The 22,364-nt window shown below is 43.0% G+C and overlaps 1 protein-coding gene across 7 annotated transcripts in view; it reads left to right on the top strand.

The window, feature by feature from the left end:
* Window positions 1-22,364, top strand: part of NTNG1 (netrin G1) — a 156,422-nt gene that overhangs the window by 56,438 nt on the left and 77,620 nt on the right. For all 7 annotated transcript variants that reach the window (XM_059821840.1, XM_059821837.1, XM_059821835.1 and 4 more), the window contains exon 2: window positions 5,047-5,687. In XM_059821840.1, coding sequence (XP_059677823.1) covers window positions 5,047-5,687 — 641 coding nt within the window. The remainder of the gene's footprint in view (window positions 1-5,046; window positions 5,688-22,364) is intronic.

Genomic DNA, 22,364 nt, shown 5'->3' with positions numbered 1-22,364 from the left:
AGACTCTGTGCCTTGCCAGTCCTCCACCACGCTGACTGTTTGCCCTTAGTAGGACAATGCCTAATGAGTAGTATCTCCCAATTAATGGTTTCATAATCTGGCTCTGTCATGGTAAACAAGTAATTCCTGGTTAGAAACCACGTGTAAAATGTAAGCATTAGGGGCAATTGCTGGTATTAGCTATTACTGTCTAATTAGTCATCTACAATATACAGCACAGCACCAGGTGAACTACTTGTAATGATCTTTTGGAAAGGAAAAGAGAAATACTCTATTATTTCCAAAAGTATGACTTGAATGCAGTAATGTACTGCACAACATCACTCCAAACATGAGTCAGGCTGTATTTATTTCTTGTCTTGTGCATCTGAGCTAACTACCTTGAGGCAGCGGTATAAAAATCGGTTGCTGTGACTTGCTTCTTGAAAATTTATTTTGCTCCTTCTTAAAATCTTGGCCTGCTTGACCTCAGCAGCCTTCACCAGTTTGAAAATGCAAGTTATAATCCTCTGTAGGGATTTAGCCAGGTGTCTATTACAGCATGTAATCTGTGATACAGCTTCCAATATTCACGCTGCAGAAAGGTTAAGCCCCCCTGTCTTTGTTCCTGAGTAAAAACGTCCATGAGGTGTTAGTGTGGACAGGAAGCAGATTGAAAGAAGCAACGTCTTCAATCAAGCCCTAAGCCTGTGTGGATGCCACTGAGGAGCCATCCTGATGAGAGAGGGACAGCTTTGCCTGAGCACCAGTGCTCGGACTTTAACCCTCGAACAGCAGTTGCAGCACTGCTGCTGGCTCACCTGCTGACATTCAAAGATCATACTACTGCTAGACCTCTGTTTTTAACCAAAATCCTCACTCTAGGGTCACCATTCTGTCTGTCACCGAGTTGTTCCTGAAGATGCACTTGGTAAGACACGCTCCTGCCCAGCCGGAGCAAGGCCAGCCCCAGCATCCCACCCCAGGCGGGGACACTTGCAGAGCACCTCAGACACCACTATAAAAGTTCAAGCTAGCTGGCACAAACAGACATCGCTGTGTGCTAAAACAAAATCCAGCTAATTGAGGGGAAACCCTACTGGGACCAGTCAGCCCTAGTCAGCAGCTTCTCAGGTAACTCTTGTTTTTTCCAGCCGGGGCTGAGCAAGATCAAACCGTGTAATACAGCCACGTGCCCTCACCGTGCCTGCAAAACAGGTGCCTCTTCCTAAAGGCAAAACTTTCAGACTATCTCTAGACTATGTCAGTAGTTTTGGTAACATTTTGAATTTCATGAGTGGCCTAAAACAAAATAAATAGCAACTTAATTTGCCTGCCTGTAAGGAGCTATTTAATATCAATCTCCAATTACTGTACAGGAAAATAGTGGGTTTCTTTTAGATGGTCGTGGGGTTGGGAAAGCCTTAGCTACCTTTTACGCTAATTGGCAGTAAAGTGTTTAGAAGTATTTATTAGCGTTTAATTATTTAGAAATCTCCTAATGGCTTAAATATAATTTTGAAAACTTACAAATATTTTCCACCTTGTCCAGCTGAAGAGCTGTTGCTTGTAAGGCTTAAATGAAGATCCATTTACGGCTGCCTGCTGGTCACAAAATTACTTACAACTGCTAATGCTCCGATCCTTTAGATGTCCCCAACAGAGAATGGGCTTAGTTTTCACAAATTGAGGAAAGTTTCTCTTTGTTGTATTCATTTTACTGAGATAGAGGTCTTAAAGAGGATTATCATAGAGATCAAGACATTAAAATATGTAACTAATCCCAGTTAAATGAATTGTTTTCATAGTAATGTGTACTGAGGGACGTTTATGTAGCGTGAGACCTCTGTACACTGTTTTGGTAATGTAAGTATGACTTAACATGCAAATTACATTTAAGATGAATTAGAAGCAGTTTAAAGCCAAGTTGCTGGTAGAGAAAATGGTAATCTGACTCCAAGCCTCTGAAGCAATAATCACGTTAAATATTTCAAAATTACATCAGTGACTGCCATCTCAGTAGGCAGAGGAGAACTTACCTAAACTCATCATTTCTCTCCCCCTCCCTGTGTTAGAATTCAGGACATTTATTTTATCAGCTTATATTGGCCTAGACTCTTTTCCTCCTAATTTGCTCTGTAGAATACTGAACTCCACACAGGCTATTTTGGTGCCATCAAATCATTTGCCTCTTAAAAGAGAATTGCGTGCTATAAAATTAAAATAATAATTCAATTTATTGGGGAGGACATGCCTGAAGCTTTTTATTAGGATTCTCATTTGCAGTGATGTCCTTACCCCACTGGTAATAGTTTCAGGTGCAGGACAGCACTGTGATTCTGACCCATTTCTCACTACACTCTGCCATTAATTGGAATACCCTCATCTTTCCCAAAAAGCTTTGTGCCCACAGAGATGTAGACTACCATTCAGCAGCAAGCTAGGGCTGCTTTTTAGCATTCACTGTACCATTCTTTTAGGTACCTTATTGCTACCAGCTCTCTTGGCCTTACTGTGTTCACACTACCCTGTGTTTTGTTAGAGCCCCGTCTCCCAGCATTCTCTGATTATATTGGCACCTCAGCTTTTGTTAAAAAGGAAAAGGTGAAAGAAAAAGGGAGCAAAAGAAATCAACTCTTACATACAGAAAGAAACAATACATCCCACACAATCTGGATTACCCGCTGGAAGTCATAAAACATTCCTCCTCCAGCATCCAGGGACTAGCAGATCAGAGCGGCTTTAGTTTTTAACATGAAGAATCATGACAGACTCAGTGGTTGCTTGTGGAGCAGGAAACCAAAGCCATCCCTCAGCAGTGCTTAATGCACTTGTCTGGCTACCCAGGAGCATTTATTTGCTGTGTTTCGATACCCATGACCTCCCAGCGAAGTTGCTTTTACCAAAGCGATGACAGAAGCATATACATTATAGGTATGCAGGCAGCTTCATGGTGACAGGCACAGAAGTGACCAAATTTTTCTAGTAAACCTCAGAAAGGTGTGATTTACGCAGCTCTGAGCATTTTCTGCAAAACTGATATTTACATATAGTCGAAGGGTCTGGAACCTTACAGATTTCACAATATGTACATTTTTCCCTAAGGAAAAGAAAAGGCCTAAGTAAGTTAGCAAATCCTGCCATTTCTGTCTGATATATTAAATGGAGCTTAAATAATAAAAAAAATCGGTGTTTTCTCTATTCTGCTTGAAACTTATTTTTGATTTTCACTGTTTTATTCAAAAGGAAAGCATAGAAATAGCAACTGTGAGCTTGAAATCAGAGCTGTAACAGGGACTTATTATAGACACGTTTTACAGAGTATTTTCAGTTACAGCTGCATGCTTTGAAGCTGTCAGTGTAACAAGCAGTGTGCTGCTTTTCAAATAACCCTTTTTGTTGTCTTGTAGTTTTTCTCCTAACTTCGAGTCCCAGTGAATCGTTGTCAGTTTTAGCATTCAGCTGTATTAATGGGAAAGAGAGAGAGAAAGAAAATAGTATTTCCCTGCCCAGGTAAGAGGAAGTTGCCAGCGGGAAGGTCAAAGTGAGTGCAGAAGTGCTTTTGCTTGTGTTTCGTGGGAGCATGTCAAGGAGCAGAGCAGTGGCCAAGGTGTAAGCTCACGTTTGAAACCCATTTCCCATGCTGGGTGGCACGGAATTGCTTCATTGCCCTGAGGCTTTGCAATGGAGAGAAGCATAACTGTAATTATAAGAAAAGGAAAGGTTGATTATTATACCAGGGCTTGTTCTATTTTCAGAGTAGGTGAGGGAAGCTCTGATTAATGACAGTAACAGCTACACTTATGCCCCTATCGAGCACCACTAGATATAGGCATGTGCATCTTTTTCCCCAGCAGTGCTGACCATCAGTGAAAAGAGGCATGGCTTCTTCCACAATCCATATGTAAGATGGAGGGAAGGCTACAGAGCAGTGGTTGCTCTCTGGAACAAACACAGAATGAACAAGTAGCAAAATACTAATGTACTGTTGAAAGCTGAAATTAGATAGACGTGATTCAGTGCAGCCTACGGGGTCTGATATCTTGGCAACTGCTGCAAGATATCCCCAATCTGCAGACAAAATAGCCTTTGTGAGGAAGCAGAAGATTGTAGTGTGCAAGTTAATGCATCAAAAGGCCAGGAAGAGAATAATTCACTTTCACCTTGCTACAGAGGACAAGCAGCAGTAAAAGCTGTGCACTATTGGCAAGCTTTTTTTGTTGCTGTTTTTAACTCAACCCCCAGTTCAGAGCTCCAGCCACCTCGGCAGTGTTCCAGCTGCAGCTGCTGACATCTCCCACCTAATCAAGTGCTGGATTATCTTGTCCTGATAAATTGGAGCCGGTGCCTTGTGAAAAGTCTTTCCTGAAGTACTTAGCTACCCTGTAATAAGATGGCAGATGTCTGAATCAAGCCCCAGAGCTGGCAGAGCACTGTTTCTCTAATGGCTTTTCGTGGCGAGTGTAAATGTTTCAAGGCAAGCCAGTGCTGAGCTGCAAGCACAGTTAAGCATGATAAATCTCATGCCTGGGTGAAAGGAAACTTGAAGGTGTACTGGGTACTGGTTCATACTGAGTACATATAGGCTGCACTGCTGACCTCAAAACACTTGCCCTAAAAATTACTTCTTTTGTGAACGGAGCTCTTGAGGAACGTACTTGTTTTAAGAAGAAATTCTCTTTGGCTGCTGTATCTTTCCAGGAAGAGTCAGAGTTACCGAGCTATTACAGACTTGCTTACTGCTCTTGATCTTTTGTGACTTGATCACTCATCCAAGTCGTTAAGGATAGATAAACTTTTTTCTTTCTCTAAAACATACTAAGAAAATTGTTTATGTTACAGAAGCAAGGGTGCTCCTGTGTGTGTTTGTACATTTCCTTCAACAGGTAAAATAGCCAGGATAAATGTCATTAAAGTAAAGGTATTCCTTGCAAGCATTTGTGTTTTCTTTTTTGGTTTCACTCCTGAAGAAAAAGCAGCAGTTCTCATGTGCCAGACAAGAAACATCTTTATGTGTCACAGTCACCTATACTGTACCTCTTATAACATTGCTTTGCTCTTTTCCAGGGGAATCCCTACATGTGCAATAATGAATGTGATGCGAGCACCCAAGAACTGGCTCATCCTCCGGAACTGATGTTCGATCTCGAAGGAAGACATCCCTCCACGTTTTGGCAGTCCACAACTTGGAAAGATTATCCAAAGCCTCTTCATGTTAATATTACGCTCTCCTGGAACAAAACCATTGAGTTGACAGATAACATAGTTATCACTTTTGAATCTGGACGTCCAGACCAAATGATCCTGGAGAAATCGCTGGACTATGGACGAACATGGCAGCCCTACCAATACTATGCCACGGACTGCTTAGATGCTTTCCACATGGATCCAAAATCAGTGAGGGATTTATCACAGCACACAGTCCTAGAAATCATTTGCACAGAGGAATACTCTACTGGATACATGACAAATAGTAAAATAATCCACTTTGAAATCAAAGACAGATTTGCTTTTTTTGCTGGACCTCGGCTTCATAACATGGCTTCTCTTTATGGCCAGCTTGACACAACCAAGAAGTTAAGAGATTTCTTTACCATCACGGATCTGAGGATAAGACTGCTTAGGCCAGCAACTGGAGAAATATATGTAGATGAGCAACACCTGACACGCTACTTTTATGCAATTTCAGACATAAGGGTATACGGAAGGTAAGAGAGACTATATAACTTGAGAAACAGGCGTGTATGTTTGGTTTTAGAAGTTATTCAAAACCATTTATGTCCCCAAACATGACAACCTTTCCTGCCAAGACATGTTCATTAGAAACTTGGCTCAGCTGTTTCTGGTCATACTGACTCAGCGGCACACAGTCCTGGGTGTTCCCTGCCACTAGCCTGACACTAGGGTGACACTGGGTGTTCACTGTACCTGACACTGGGTGTTCACTGTCACTAGCCCTAAGTCTCACGAGCAGGATATTAACACTTTCTTACGTTGGCTCAGGAATTCACCCTGGCATTAGGACATCTTCTGCTTTTTTACAGTTGGAGCCTCATCCAATGGCAGTTAACTAAAAAGAGAGATTCTGTTTTGTCATTTGACTTTTTCAGGCCTTTAATGTAAGCTGTGATTGATACAGCAGCCCTTGCGCAGACCCTTCCCACTAGGTCCAGCTATGAACTACCTGTGAAGAAGGAGGGCAGCAGAGATTAGAGTCCATTCCTTGTACTTTAATTAGCTCTGAAATGCAGTGAAGCTGAAGTAAAATGGAAAAAAAACAGCAGTGTTTTGGAGAGACTGATTTGAATATAACAAAGATGATTACTCAGCTGGGTTCAAGACAAATAGTCTCTCTGGGGCAAGCAGTGGCTGGTGTCAGGTGCCGTAGTCCCAAAAATAATAACTGTGCAATGACATTCCTATCGGGAAATTTTCTTCCCAACTCAAGCTAGCAATTGACTGATGACCTCAAGCAGGAGGGTGATACCTTTTACGTGTGTCTTGGATGTCAATTTGTCCAGAGGAAATAAATGGGGCCTTCTCTATTAGCAATTCACTCACCTCTCTAATGTACCTTTTCCTTCTCCTCTGTTTCTTCTATAGAGAGTTCAAATCTTCAAATCTTCCTTTTTAAAAAAACTTTTTTTTTTTTTTTTAAGAGAGGCTAAATATCAAAACAAACAGAAAAGCTAATGTATCTTGGAATGCCAGGGCATTTTTTGCAGACACAAGACTGAGTGAAAAAAAGTAGAGACAGTGATTATATAAAACACTGGTGACTATATTTTTTACTCCTGTAGTGAGTTTGCCATTTTCTACCTCTTTTATACAAGCTTTTCATGTTCATAAGCATTTCCATATTGCAAAGATTGATACATAAAATCAAAATAGAATCAAATTATTGTGATGTAATATCTATTGAAAAATATTCCTCTAACTGTATAAAGAATTGATGCCACATACAGATTGGAATGCCTAAGTGCTTTTGCAGTGCCGATATATTTTTATATGACATCAAAATACATTTCTTAGGACAGTAGATTTAGCATATAGTTACAGTGTTCTGTGTCGACACCAAATACATACGCATACGTACAGAATCACTAATTGAACGTGTGAAAGTATAAGATAAATGTTGCTGTTTTAAGAATTCTTACTGTAACTCTCATTAGTTAAAATGGAAATTATTTTTCAGAAGTCTCTTGACAGGGCTAAGAGGATCATGGACAGCTTAAGATACTGTTTGAAATAGTTTAGTAACATTAGCCTCAGTATATAAAAAAATAACACATACATTCTATTTAATGTGTATCCTTTCTCCATTGGGCCCCACACAGGTTAACTCTACAGAGGGATCATATCAAAGCTCAGGATTTGAAGGTCTTTACACTTGAAGTAAAAGCTGTTCCCCATCTGAAAACCCATTTGGAGCTTAGTCTGACTTCAATTAGACTATCAGTACTTTATCAAAGAAAGCATCTGAAGGATTAAAAAAGGGTGCAGTGCATGCAAATTAGAAAGAGAAACCTTCCAAGCATATCTGGGGCATGGCAATCCCGTGAAAAATTATCTATAAAAATGAAGCGTGACTATACAGAGAACTTATCTGATGCTGATGCTTGTTGTCTAAATGCTGCAGTAAATGGACACATGCTTTAAAAGAAGTATCTGATGTGTAATAGTATCTCACCAGATTAGATTCATGTGAATTCTTATCACTCTTCTGCTAATGAGAAGAACAGCTCTTTAGGGATTTGGTGGCCTTTCCTTCAATATGCAGTGAGCCCTCCTTGTTAAAGAATTTATAGGCTTGCTTACTGTTAAGTAGCTGTGGGGCTGCAGTGTGCAGCCCCTGATTATTTAGTCGCGCCAAAAGTAAGTTGCAATAGGCAATAGGCCTATTGCAATAGGCCCAAGTTGCAATAGTTTTAGGTATTTTCAGTCTCCTGCCAGAAACCTTATAGCCCCCGCCCCTGAAGAGTCTCCAGATCAGCATTACGGTCATGTGCCCTGGCATGCCCTGAGCAGGGGAGCACAGTGGAGGGGAGCGAGGGTTACCAGGGGTTTTGTGCCGCTGTTTTTGATTCAGCTGAGCTTTCCAGCCATTGCAGTTAACTGGAAATTAAGTTACAATTTTTAATTTTTTTTTTTTTTTTTTTTTTTTTTGCTACAATGTTTCATATTCTGGGCTTTGAGACCTGGGTATTTACATACATTCAGTAAAGCTAGACTAGACTTCTCCATGAGAATGGGATCCAAAGGGACGTTACCAAGGAGTTTGACATGTGGTGGATGAGCGATGCTAGCAGACACATTTTAAAGCTAGTCTTTTTGCTGAAAAAAGTAACCTGTAGGTTAAATATAGTTAAAATCACAAAAGCTCATAATAGCATATTTCTAAAGGCAGCATAAAATGTAATTTGCTTCACACTGTATTTTAAGGATCAATGACAGTGAAAAAGCGTCTATCTTAAAGCTGCCATATTTAATATACAAGATGCTGGAGTGGTTAATACTTCACAACGAATTACAGATAGGAGATTTGCCCACTTAATATAGGGTTTGTTTTGTCATTGCTTTGCATTTTGGTGTGAAATAAGCCTGATGTATGTTGCATTAGAGATGAAAGCCTGGGTACTCTCAATGAACGCCTTACCTCCTCTATTACCACCTGTTTATTCATCTTCAATTTACCACTTCCATTGTGTATTTAGGAAGATGATGAAAAAAAGGAAATGTGGCTGTTAGCAATTTCAGCAACCCCATTGTGCTCACATTATTCAAGAAACCTAATAATCCACATGAACTAATTCTGACTTACTGATGGTCTGCTTCACTAAATCAGGGTGATTTTTTTCTAGTGAATAATGGACGATGTAGTGTGCCAGTACCTTAATTAAAGAGAGCCTCTCTTAGTCTTGATCTCATTTTAATTTACAGGGTAATACTACAATAATATCACTAATGGAAGGTACATTAAAGGGCATCAAGTAGCATTAACTGTATTAAATTATGGCACTTGTGTTAATTAACTGCTGAAGCAAGATGGTCCTAACGGCTAGAAAGGTCGACTAATGCATAAATAAAGTCTTCTGGGATGGGAAACTAAGAAAGAGCAGACATTTTCCCCCTCATCTGGCCTTGCTGCAGAGAATCAGAGGTGTCCAGTGTGGTAACCTCGGGAAGGTTTCTCTCACTTCGCTGCCTGCAGAGGTGGCCCGGACTGTCTGCGAGCACTGCCTGTCTTTGATGCCACGTGAAGGACAGTCCTGGCAGTAAGCAGTGAGGCACAGCCCCCTTTTTTAGCATTTTTTTTTGGTAGGGGAAGTTCACTAAAATGCTGATAATAATTCCTTTGAAGTCAAGCAAAAGGTTCCTAGCAGATTTTGGATCAGGCTGCTAAAGGTTTAACTGCGTTCATTCCAAAGTATTTTTGCTTTAACCGTTGTATTGTCAGTGGTGTGTACATTTATACACTGTAAATTAACTGTAATTCAGGATGCTAGTAAAAAAACATTGCCCCAGTGGGTGACAGAATGACTAGCCAGCCAAAACAAAGGATCTTATTGCTTTTGGGTGATTAGGTTTTGATCTAAGAGCCACCAGTTTCCTTCTGACACCAGAATATCCAGCCTCTGTACAATGTTATTAAGCCCTTTGGAATTTATTTTTATACTCTTCTCGCTTTGAAGCTTCTGTATTTAAGCCCTAGGGTTTTCTGACCCTGTCTGAGCTACAGCTGCAGTTCCAACAGCAATAGAAACCTCTAACTCGCAGTACGCGAGTGAGGAGTATCCTCAGTTTTAACAGTTTCTTGCTCTCACATTCTCTCTTCTAAATTTAAATCCTCTCAGAATCTGAATTACTCCGAAGGACAGCGTATTTGCTGGCGTTTTTGTCTTTCCAGTCAGCCTGCCCTCTGCCAGCTGTGACCCTGACCCCTCGGGGCTGCGGCGGTGGCTTCGGGGGCGGTGGGTGCCCTGCCTCTTGGAAAGAGCCCATCCGCCCCGCTGAGGCTGGAGTCTGCACTGCAGCCTGCAGCGGGCGGTCTCACCGGGCAGGCTGGCTTGCACCAGGTTTCATCCTCTGGCTTATTCTACAGATCCATTCCATGGATGGAATAAATGGATTAAATCCGTATGTTACTCTGGCATACACTTGACAACGCTGTAATAACATCCCTCTGTAATTTACCCCAAAGCAGAACTTTGCCCTAGGGAAGTGGCAATGTATAGAAGTGCTTTAGTTTTATTTCTAATAGAAAATGTTTTCATTAATGTTCAGCTCAAAACCAGACCATCAAAATGAAGATATGTAGGCTTCACGCTTTTAAGGAGACAACTGAATACCATTCTTGTTTCTAGTATTTATTTACCATACTGAATACTCTTTGTTTTACGAGAACACTTGCATAAGCAGCTTGTTCTCCTTTGAGATTTTCACTAGTGTTTGGAGGGAATCTAGCAGTTTCTCCAATTAAATTATGAACTCATTGGAGAACAGGAAAGAAAAAGAAATGTATGTATTTAAGAGCATGTCAGTTTATCCTTAACTCCCAAGTGCAATTAACTTTTTTTAAGATATCTACTGTAATACGTCACTAAGGAAAATAGTCCTTCATTTTCTGTAAACAAATCTAAGATCATCAGGTAATGAAGTAATTAAATGGTCACTGTGTTTATTCACACAGAAGCAGTCTCCAATGGTTTACCGAGTACAGGTGTCCTGGGTGGGTTTTACTGCTGCCCGTCTTCAAATAATAGTGGTTTCCACCCTCCATCCTGGTGGCACAAGTCCTGTCCATCAGCTCAGAGTGGTCTCAGTCTTGTAGCAACTGGAAGGGGAGCAGAGCATTAGAGTCTGGACGGCTGATTAGGTCTCTAATTCTGCTATACACTTTTGAAACTAGTGGGTTTAAATCACCAGGTTTTCACACCCTTTGCTCATTAGCATTTGATCATCTTTTCTTGGCTCGCTTTGCAAGATGTCGAGTGTTTCCATACTGATCTCCCCCAGCTGTCTTTCAAGGAAGCTCAGTATCGTTCAGGATCAGGGTGTTTGAGGAGAGGCACCAAGCCTTTTTGTAGTATAATTCATTTTGCCATTGAACATTAAAGGAGTAGAGATGAAACTCCTGATGAAAAAAATAAGAGTTTTTCTTTCTGTATTACTTTGTATGCTGAAAAGCTATCCAAAAAGCCTTTCTGAATAAATTCAGTGATTCCAATATCTTGCAGAAACTTTCTTTCCTTTAAGCTTTTCATTTCAAAAGAGTTCAATTTAATGCAAACACTGAAATAAGCTTAAGGATCTCCTGAATCACATATACAAATGATTCCTGGCACAGGAATGTCCTTCAGGTTGAATTTAAAGCTGGAGTGGTACATCATATTAACATCTTAAAAGTTTAAAAAAGTCCAACTATTTCACAAGTAATAGGAACTACCAACTTCTAGGGAGGTGGGTTTTTTGTTGTTTTTTTTTTTAATTTGACATTCTGATCCCTTTCACGGGTACCAGCATGGTGAGATTGCCTGCCATTAGTTTTGTCCATCTCAGTACCTAATTACACATGCTTAGGAGCTCATTTTTCCTGGATACTCCTCAGCATGTGAAGTGCCTCAGAAGGTAGTAGTTGAACCCAGAATATCCACGTGCTTTCTCTTGACACAGGTGATGTTTCTCTCTCCATTGATCTTTTTTGTTAGTTGTAATAAATGAGCCATCATTCAGCTGTGATTTAGGGAAATATTTGAAATTAAGAGAGTTAACTTCGCTGCCTTTCCTCTTATTTCCCTCTAGTACAGCACTGTAGTAATTGCTGTGTATCACTCCCTATACGTTACGAGAAGTTAGGTATTGAAACAAGAGACCAACCCTGATACTAGTTTTGGATGCCGTCCTGTAAATCGGGATTAATTTCAGTGAAGTTACCCGTATTAAGCTGATGAGTTTCAAATGTGTTCACGTAGGAGGAGCGAGGGAAAACAAGTGATGGAGAGAAAGGGAGGACAGAAGGAAGGAAGGAAATAAAGAAAGGAGGGAGGACAGAAGTAAGGAGGCTGACCCACCTTCTGTTTAAAAGAAGTAAGAAGAAGCGACACCTCTCAGACTTTTCATTCTCTCTCATCTTCATATAATGAGGCTGATGTAAAGCAGGACAGTTCTGCTAAGTCTTGTGATACCGTCACATGGAGACACCTATTCAGAAAACTGGAAAGTGAATCAGTAAAGGTCAAGATCTAATAGTCTCATTACATGGGGTCTGTGAGAACCCTTCCTCTCCTTCACTCTTGAGTCAGTCTCTGGGATTAATGGGCCTCAGCAGTCAGTACTAGCACACAAAGGGAATCATCATGGTTCTTAACTTGATTGCGGCAGGCCATAGCGCGAATGAGTCGGCACCAAAGATCCTCAGTAAAACACATGTAAAACATCTTGTTAACTGGGCTGAACAACAGGGTAAGTTTTCAACACTGCTGTAATTCTGTTTTCATAGAATATAATCTTATTCATGGAAAAGTAAGAAAAGAGCTACAGAAAGAAGTGGCAGTGCTGTGAATTAGCAGGCAGCAATATGGTCAGGGAAAAGGAGACAAAGGGTTATGCTGCAGGTAGCATTCCCAAGTGAAAGTCTGGCTGCTGACACATTCAGGAAAGTATAATTTTAGCTGCAGCCTTTGCAGGGCAACGGGCTGTGTCCTGGTTAGATTCGTGGGACATGGTAGAAATGAAAGGATGCTGAATGGCAGGAGGCATCCTAGTGACATTAGGAGGGAGCAGGAACTGGAGAACTTTTTGACATGCTACCACTCCTGTATGAGACCACCTTTAATTTTTGCAGCACACCCGAGTCCTTGGAGCCTTACAGTTTGTCCGTGAACAGCATCTGGTTGCTTACACAACAGTTCATCCAAACTTCTAAGCCATTAGCAATTAATAAAAAGGAATGATTGGTATGACGTTTGTGCTGGAAATGCTGCCATACTCTGGAGTAACATAGCTGTACTTCACTGGTGATTATTTTGACATTTCTGGGGTGATGACCACTGTTTTAAAATAAGCCTAAAACCAAACAAAAACATAACAGGAAGAGGCTGATAATCCATGGCTTCATACTGTGGGACATACTATGGATAATGCAATACATATGGTACATACACATGCCCATATCCCAGTGCTGGAGGGCAGTTTGCTAAACTTGTGCTCTTTCTTTGAACCCCTGAGTCTATCCTCTGACTTTGACGTTTGTGCAAATGTCAATAGTTGTCTGCTTCTTTCTTGTAAACTCTCTGGAAGACCTTGTGATTCTTTTCATTTTCACCCTTAAATCCATTTCTGTGTTTATGGGAGCTACGCAGAGTCTCTGTCCTCTCTGCCATGCAGTATCCCTGCTTCCACCCTCTCTAGGTGTGTGTTGGCCTGTAATGTGAGCCAGCATCCGATATACTAAGATTTATAAAGTACTTTGAAATACACTTAAGAAAGATTGGTAGAGAAGCACAATGGATTGTTATAATCTGTCCTCCCTGCACCATCACTCATAAAACAGGCATGTAACGGGAGTACTGGTACAAATGTTAATGATAGCAATGCTGTCCTGATGACAGCGGGACATGGTGGTTCATGTTTAACTGCCATCAGTATTTCTGTTACACTGCACATTAAACCTATTAAAAAACAAAAAGATAAAATTTGATTACAATAAGGATATATACATTGAGATATGTGTCTTCACACTCAACTAATTAGTTGCCATCAACTGTTTTCACTTTGCTTGGTGACATGTGGTATATAAATCATTACAATATGTTAAATGCAAATGGCTGGTAATAGGGTAACCATCTGCTCACTGTTGGAAAGTTAGCAGAGGAATATAGTAAGCTGTCCTTCTAATAACGATGCTAAACTCACATCCCTGAAATACCAAATATCTAAAAACAGCTGCCTCCACTAATGCCAACATTACTAATACATCTCTTACCCTTTTCATTTTCGGAAGTAAACCGCATATTGTAAGAGGTAATTTTGTTCTTCAGCATGCACTTGACTTCAAGGCTAAAGTCTGTAACGGCAATGTGAACCACCATATCTCACAGCCTGATTTTTTTCTTAGATTGTGTTGAGTGCTTTTGAACAGCCAATAAATAATCAGGCTGCCCACTCCTGTCGGGACATCTTTTCATCCACAAATATAGTTAAACAGTCTTCCTCCCCTAACCCCTGCTGCCAGGCCCTTTTCCAGGGATGACATTATTTTGTAAGTGCTGGATAGTTGGCACATGGCTGTCTGGTAACATATTACGCTAGAGACCATCAAAGGGTGCCTTCCATCTAATAACCTACCATGCCCTATGAGTGTTAAAGATCACCACTGCAAAGAGGGATCAATTATTTTACCACAGACATGTATTATCAGGGGCTGTCACATACCTTCGTAATGAGAATTCTGGATAGCCATGTGACAAAGTAATGCATTGGAAAATTAGTAGTGGGACAAGAGTGAAGGACTGCCTGCCAAAGTTGAGGCTGTGTGCCTTCAAGCTAGAGCAGCTCCTTCTCTCCTTACCCATTCAGTCATCTGCTGGTCAGGGTCACTATCACAGTGCTGATGTGCTGGCTCCCCCACCAGTAATATATTGCATTCTCGCCTATCAGAGAGATTAATATGTTCCCGCACTGAATTCCCAAGATGTGGCTCTCAGCATTAAAGAAGCCGAGGAATGAATTCAGCTCCTGCTGTCTGAATGGAAAAGAAGTTTGTGATTTCATCAAAGTCAGATGCTAGTACTGCCGTGGCTTTCTTAAGCCATGTTCGGAGGGAGAGGTTGGTGTTTGTTTGGGGAGTTACATCTGGCATGGCAGTGCCTGATGTGCGATTGTGCTTCCAGGGAAGCACCTGCAGGGGAAGAGGCTGCAGGAGAGCTCATTAGCCTGGCGGTTTCTCAGCCCCGGGATGAATTACAGAATAAGATGCTTGCTCTACAGGGTCTCAGAAACCTGCGGCTTTGTGTAGGTGTGCTGTCCTGCAAAGCTTTCCAAGTTTAAGAAAATGTTACAGGGAGACGTCTTTGTGCTAACACATTTTCCTTTGTTGCCTTGCAAGAAGAGAAGCGCTAGCTGAAGGCTGCACACATTTGGTGACTCCATTTTGATTCACAGTGAACACTTGCCTGTTTCAAAATGGGGTGTCTGCACTTTGAAGTTATCTGGAGCATTTACAGACAGAGCTGGTGTGATGAGCAGCGCTTTATAATACCTCAAAGGCATGGTGCCAGAGCTGGGAATTTGATAAGCCGGGGTCCTGAATTGGATTCCAGCAATGGTCACAAGTTTTAGGAAGCTCTCATTTGAAATTGCAAGCAGGGGAAAAACAGGATTCTTTCTCTTTAATTGCATTAGTTTTATTGAACTGAAGCATTGCTTCAGTTCCCAGAACACTTTATATATAATTTAATGCAAGTTACCAGAGACAGAACGGTTGCAGGACCGTTTATTGTTTCTGACTTTTATATTTGGTAAAACTGATTTTGCTCATTTTCCCATTTAACTCTCTCATGCATTAAGAATCTTCAGACTTTGGGATGTTGTTTACCGAAGTCATCATAAACATAGTAATTTTAACTTCTTTGATTTCGTAATGCTTCTGTAGTGCTTTTGTTTAGGCCTGTTCAGAAAAGCCAGGCCAAGCCACGTGAATGTGAACTGGAGTCCAGGAACTTCTGGCAGCCCTTTGTGGAGGAGAGGGAATGTGAAATTCTTTCCCTCAGTAGCTGATCCTTTAGGTTTTATTTGATGTATGCTGCTAGTGTTCACTGTGACACAAATGTCCTGGTCATCAGATGTTTCCCATCTGTTGTTTTGGGGGGAGAGGGAGGGTCCTTGGAGAGGCTTGGGGTTTTTTGACCTTACTTACCTTGGCTCTATTTTTATAGCCTCATCACATTTTAATTGGCTCTAGATCTTCTCATTGTATTTATTGAACTGTGGGCCGATTCTTCCTTTACTTAGAGCTAGGGGTGTTGATTTTGCCAGGTAAGCACAACAAGGAATTGACTTGGGAAAAAAAACCATTTCAAAAAATTACCATTCCTGCCCCCCAGTAAGAGCACAGCAGTCCCGCAACCTTCTGCACCACGGGGGGAGCAGAGCTGCCGGGAGCAGGGTGCAGCGATGGCAGTTGGGGCAGGGGACAGAGCTGCAATATGAGAAGGCGTCTGTTTTGTCAGTGACCCACTTTGGGAAATCCTCCCTCCCTCCTCTCACACCCTGCATACCTCCAGCTGCTCATTTGTCACTGTCTCCGCTTCTCTTTTTGGTGATCATCACTCCTTCAGTTGTATCGCATGGGGAGTCGCTGCCCGTGTGGCTTAAAGAAGGAATGGAACCTTTGGCAGGAACATCTCAATTTACAATGAAAAAGTGAACCCATTATACTTTGTCAATGCAGAAAATTGCTTATCATTTAACAAGCTTCATTAAAGATACTGTGCTTATGGAACCATACCTCTCTTCCTTTGAATGCCCCTGAAATAATTCTTCCAGCAGGACAGCAAAACAGCAAGGAGCCAGTTACATTTTTAATCGCTTGTGTCCCATAGGAATTGCAGTCTGCCAGCAAGGGCAGCTTCTTCCCCTCTGCAACACAGGAGAAGAATTAAAAGATGGGAAGCTGTGGTTCCAGAATGGTGTGTTACAGTTATTAATGAGCTAAAGATCAAACAATCTGAGTGTCATTAACTGCTAATATTCTGCTACTGAAAATGTTTAACCCAATCCACAAGCTAGATCTGAAAAAGAAGAAAAAAAAAGGATTTCATCCCCCTTTTCCATTTGTTTTTTTCCTGAAGGGTGAACGGGGAGTAGAGAAACAGTTGGATGAAAGGAATAGGGAAAAGTAAAATAACAATTAATTTCTCCTCTACTGTACATATCTCAGAAGAAAGTTTCAACACTGTAAAATCTTTACACACCCAAACCAGTTTGCATCATTTTATTTTCTCATCAGGTAGATCAGTCACTGCAGAAGTGCCCCTCAACATGGTGATTCTTTGTGAGATTCATCCTTTCAGGTGGATGACAGCAACAGCCTCAGTTCTGACATGTTCAAATATCTCATGTTTTAGAACATGTATGTCTTAAAACATATATCTGGACTTCTGTTTTGCACAGATACAGAGTCACTATATTGAGAGATCAGGTTCCAAAATCTCTCTTCATTCCAATGGCTACTTTTGGAGACTAATGTGGACTTTGGATTTTGTGGTTTATACATTTGTTTGTTTCTCTGTTGATGCTTCATAAAATATACATGCTTTAAATAGGAGAGATGCAAGAGAGCGATACCACCAGAATGACAAAGGGTTATGTGTCTGATTCCAAAAGCAGGTGAAGTACATACTTTTAACATCATTCATTGGTTTCCTCACTGTACAGTCATACCCAGGTTTTGCCTAACAAATGCACAATTAGTGGGTGGCTGACATTCAGCCTGTCTGTGACTTGTGAAGAGGAGATACACATGCTCCGTCTAAAGAGCATACAAAAAGCATCATGTTACATTTTTAGAGGCATTTGGCACTTAAAATGAAACTGCCTAAAGGTGGTTTAGTGCTGGGTCTTGGAAAAAATTGAGGATTTTGTAAATTTTGCCTGTGTTTTATTATAGCAGGACTTTTGAAAAATCTCTTGCACCTATTAGGACCACTGAAAAAAGGGCTTACTCCCAGAGAAAAGGTTCTGCAATTTAAAATGGGCTGAGTGTATGCTGTAACAGGAGAGGCGCCTTTTGGAGTGTTGTGCAAATATTGCTGCAATGCAAACACAATTAATAGAACATAAAGTCGAGTCTCAATGCTCTGTATACAGGAGCTTCCCCCTAATTCCTAACACATAAAATGTGTACTTTTTTATATCCTTATAAGCTTAGCACATTTTAAAAGAAACCACGTTTGAAAATTCAGCTGCTATAACTACATTAAGCAAATAGGAAAGGGAAAGAATTGCCTTGAAGCGTAGGTGAGACTTCATCCTAAGAGACTTGTAGGCAGCAGCCCAGGGCACTTGTCCTGCCTCACAGCCGCAGGAGCGGGTGCCAATAACACTGAGAGGGCGGGCGGCTGTTCTGTCACGGGTGTTATCAAGTTCTTTATCTTCAGAGGTAGGTCAGCATCTGAAAACCCAGAGATTATCATGAAGGGGTAAAACTGAGACAAAACACAGGAGTGATTTGCATAGAAAAAAAGGAATAAAAATGTTGTATTCTGAAAGCTACATTCAGCTTCTGTTACAAGAAGCTTGGACAGGTGCCAGAAGCTTGTTCCCTTTGTGATATAATTATACGACCACTAAGTCATTTGGTTCAGTCAATTTGCTGTATATCATGATAAATCTCTATATAGCAGAAAATCCACAAAGTTCTGCCCTTTTCCTCTCCTGAGGTTTTCTGCCCAATGTGAAAGCAGAGAACAGCTTTAACAAAGATCTGGGGGCACTTCTGAGTCCTGTGTAATGCTCCCCTCCCGGCTTGTGTAGGTCAACAGGAGGAGATGCTCAGCAGGCATAAGAATAGATGAGGAAAGACGATGAGCAGTAATGGTGGGAACAGGAGGTCATGAGTGCTGTGGGTACCATCCTAAATCCTAGTGGAGCTGTCTCCTTCCTTCTCCTCTGCAGCTCTCTCAGTGTCTGAGAGAGAACACATGCTAAAACATATCAGAAACAAACACTAACTCCTTCATCCCCAGAAGTACTGCTAGCAAAAATATTTCTTAATAAAGTGGCCATTATTCTTTTTTTATTTATTTGCACAATTCAGGAAGTTTCTGATAATTATGCCCAAGTTCATTAAGGATAAAGCTCTGTGTCATGCAAGAGTTCCTGTTAGGATCCTCTCCGGGCACCCTGTCTCTTCCTACTCGTCAGGTCTTCAGGACAAATCCCTCTTCTTCTTTTCGATGGATGGCAACTCTCTGTCAGTGTGCAAACAAAAACCAATTCATTCTGAACAGCGGTCTCCTTAAGTCCATGCCCTGAAGAATGCTTTAACGCAAGGAAGCTGTTGTTCACCATTGGACGGTCTATGCCCCAAACAGGTTCCTGTCCAACCTTGCTACATCTATTCCTTATAATAACAGAATCACAGAATCACTAAGGTTGGAAAAGACCTGTAAGATCATCAAGTCCAACCAAAAAAAAAAAAAAAACCAAAAAACCAAAAAAACCCAAAACCAAACCACACCACACAACAACAACAAACCACAACACACCAAAAACCAACCTACCCAACACCACACAGCTCCATGCCCATCAAGCTACATCCCACAATGCCACATCCACACGCTCCTTGAATACCTCCAGGGAGGGTGACTCTACCACCTCCCTGGGCAGCCTATTCCAATGTTTCACTACTCTCTCAGTAAAGAACTTTTTCCTAATATCCAGTCTAAACCTCCCCTGGCGCAACTTGAGGCCATTTCCTCTAGTCCTGTCACTAGTCACTTGGGAGAAGAGACCAACACCCACCTCTCTGCAACCCCCTTTCAGGTAGTTGTAGAGAGTGATAAGGTCTCCCCTCAGCCTCCTCTTCTCCAGACTGAACAACCCCAGTTCCCTCAGCCGCTCCTCATAAGGATTGTGCTCCAGACCCCTCACCAGCTTCGTCGCCCTTCTCTGGACACGCTCCAGCACCTCAATGTCTTTCTTGTAGTGAGGGGCCCAAAACTGAACACAGCATTCGAGGTGCGGCCTCACCAGAGCCGAGTACAGAGGCACGATCACCTCCCTACTCCTGCTGGCCACACCATTTCTGATACAGGCCAGGATGCCGTTGGCCTTCTTGGCCACCTGGGCACACTGCTGGCTCATATTCAGCCGGCTGTCAATCAACACCCCCAGGTCCTTTTCTGCGGGGGAGCTTTCCAGCCACTCGTCCCCAAGCCTGTAGCATTGCCTGGGGTTGTTGTGGCCGAAGTGTAGAACCCGGCACTTGGCCTTATTGAACTTCATCCGGTTGGCCTCAGCCCATGTATCCAGCCTGTCCAGATCCCTCTGCAGAGCCTTCCTACCCTCAAGCAGATCAACACTCCCTCCCAACTTGGTGTCGTCTGCAAACTTGCTGAGGGTGCACTCTATCCCCTCATCCAGATCATCAATAAAGACATTAAACAAGACCGGTCCCAAAACTGAGCCCTGGGGGACTCCACTTGTGACAGGCCGCCAGCTGGATTTCACCCCATTCACTACAACTCTCTGCGCTCGGCTATCCAGCCAGTTTTTTACCCAGCGAAGAGTGTACCTGTCTAAACCACGAGCCGCCAGCTTCTCTAGGAGAATACTGTGGGGAACAGTGTCAAAGGCTTTGCTGAAGTCCAGGTAGACAACATCAACAGCCTTCCCCTCATCCACTAGGCAAGTCACCTGGTCATAGAAGGAGATCAGGTTGGTCAAGCAGGACCTGCCTTTCATGAACCCGTGCTGGCTTGGCCTGATCCCTTGGTTATCCTGCACATGTCCCGTGAGCGCCCTCAAGATGAGCCTCTCCATAACCTTCCCCGGCACCGAGGTCAGGCTGACAGGCCTGTAGTTCCCCGGATCCTCCTTCCGACCCTTCTTGTGGATGGGCGTCACATTGGCAAGCCTCCAGTCATCCGGGACCTCCCCCGTTGACCAGGACTGTTGATAAATGATGGAGAGCGGCTTGGCAAGCTCCTCCGCCAGCTCCCTCAGCACCCTTGGGTGGATGCCATCAGGTCCCATAGACTTATGAGTGTCCAGGTGGCAGAGCAGGTCGTTAACTGCTTCCTCCTGGATCATGGGGAGCCTATTTTGCTCTCCATCCCTGTCATCCAGCTCAGGGAGACGGATACCCTGGGGATACCTTGTGTGGCTGTTAAAGACTGAGGCAAAGAAGGCATTAAGTACCTCAGCCTTTTCCTCATCCTTCGTGACAATGTTCCCCGCTGCATCCAGTAGAGGATGGAGATCCTCCTTGGCCCTCTTTTTGTTGTTAATGTATTTATAGAAGCTTTTTTTGTTGTCCCTCACGACCGTGGCCAGGTTGAGCTCTAGCTGGGCTTTCGCCTTCCTAATTCCCTCCCTGCATGACCTAACGAGGTCCTTGTATTCTTCTTCACTTGCCTGCCCCTTCTTCCAGAGGTGGTAAGTTCTCTTTTTTTCCCCGAGCCTCAGCATAAGCTCCTTGTTCAGCCAGGCCGGCCGTCTTTCCCGCCGGCTCTTCTTACGGCACACGGGGACTGCCTGCTCCTGCGCCTTCAAGATTTCCTTCTTGAAGAAGGTCCAGCCTTCCTGGGCCCTTTTGCCCTTTAGGACCATCTCCCAAGGGACCCTCCCAACCAGTGTCCTGAACAGGGCAAAGTCTGCCCTCCGGAAGTCCATGGTAGCGGTATTGCTCACCCGCCTCCTTACTTGGCTAAAAATTGAAAACTCTATCATTTCATGGTCGCTAAGCCCAAGACGGCCTCTGACCTTCACTTTTCCCACCAGACCCTCTCTGTTCGTAAACAGCAGGTCAAGCAGGGCACCTTCCCTTGTAGGCTCGCTTACCAGCTGCGTGAGGAAGTTATCTTCCACACACTCGAGGAACCTCCGGGACTGTTTCCTCTTAGCTGTGTTGTACTTCCAGCAGACATCCGGTAAGTTGAAGTCCCCCACAAGAGCAAGGGCTTGCGACTGTGAGACTTCTGCCAGTCGCTTGTAGAACGCTTCATCGGCCTCTACGCCCTGGTCGGGTGGTCTATAACAGACCCCCAGCAGGATATCCGCCTTGTTTGCCTTCCCCCTCATCCTTACCCATAAGCATTCAACCCCGTCGTGACAATCATCCAGCTCTATACAATCAAAGCACTCCTTGACGTACAGAGCCACCCCACCGCCTCTCCTTCCTTGCCTATCCCTCCTGAAGAGCTTATAGCCCTCCATCGCAGCACTCCAGCCATGCGAGTCGTCCCACCATGTTTCTGTGATGGCGACCACGTCATAGCTGCCCCGCCGCACGATGGCTTCCAGCTCCTCCTGTTTGCCGCCCATGCTGCGTGCATTGGAGTAGATGCACTTGAGCTGGGCTATCGGTCTTGCCCCCGGCAATGGCATGTCACCCCTAGGCTCACCTCTGGGTAGCCTGGCTTCATCCCCTTCCCCCGTCGAGTCTAGTTTAAAGCCCTCCTGATGAGGTTTGCCAACTTATGGGCAAAGATCCTTTTCCCCCTTGGGGACAGCGGAACACCGTCTGCACTCAGCAGGCCCGGTGCCATGGAGACCACCCCATGGTCAAAGAATCCAAAATTCCTCTGGTGGCACCAGTCTCTGAGCTGCTGCTTGAGAAATAGCTGCTGCTAGACATCCTTGTATTAGTGACTTTAATTTTT

The sequence above is a fragment of the Gavia stellata genome, chromosome 10, assembly GCF_030936135.1.
Source record: "Gavia stellata isolate bGavSte3 chromosome 10, bGavSte3.hap2, whole genome shotgun sequence".
Classification (NCBI taxonomy): domain Eukaryota; kingdom Metazoa; phylum Chordata; class Aves; order Gaviiformes; family Gaviidae; genus Gavia; species Gavia stellata.
The sequence above is the reverse complement of the archived record's forward strand: the minus strand, read 5'-3'. Positions and strand labels throughout refer to the sequence as shown.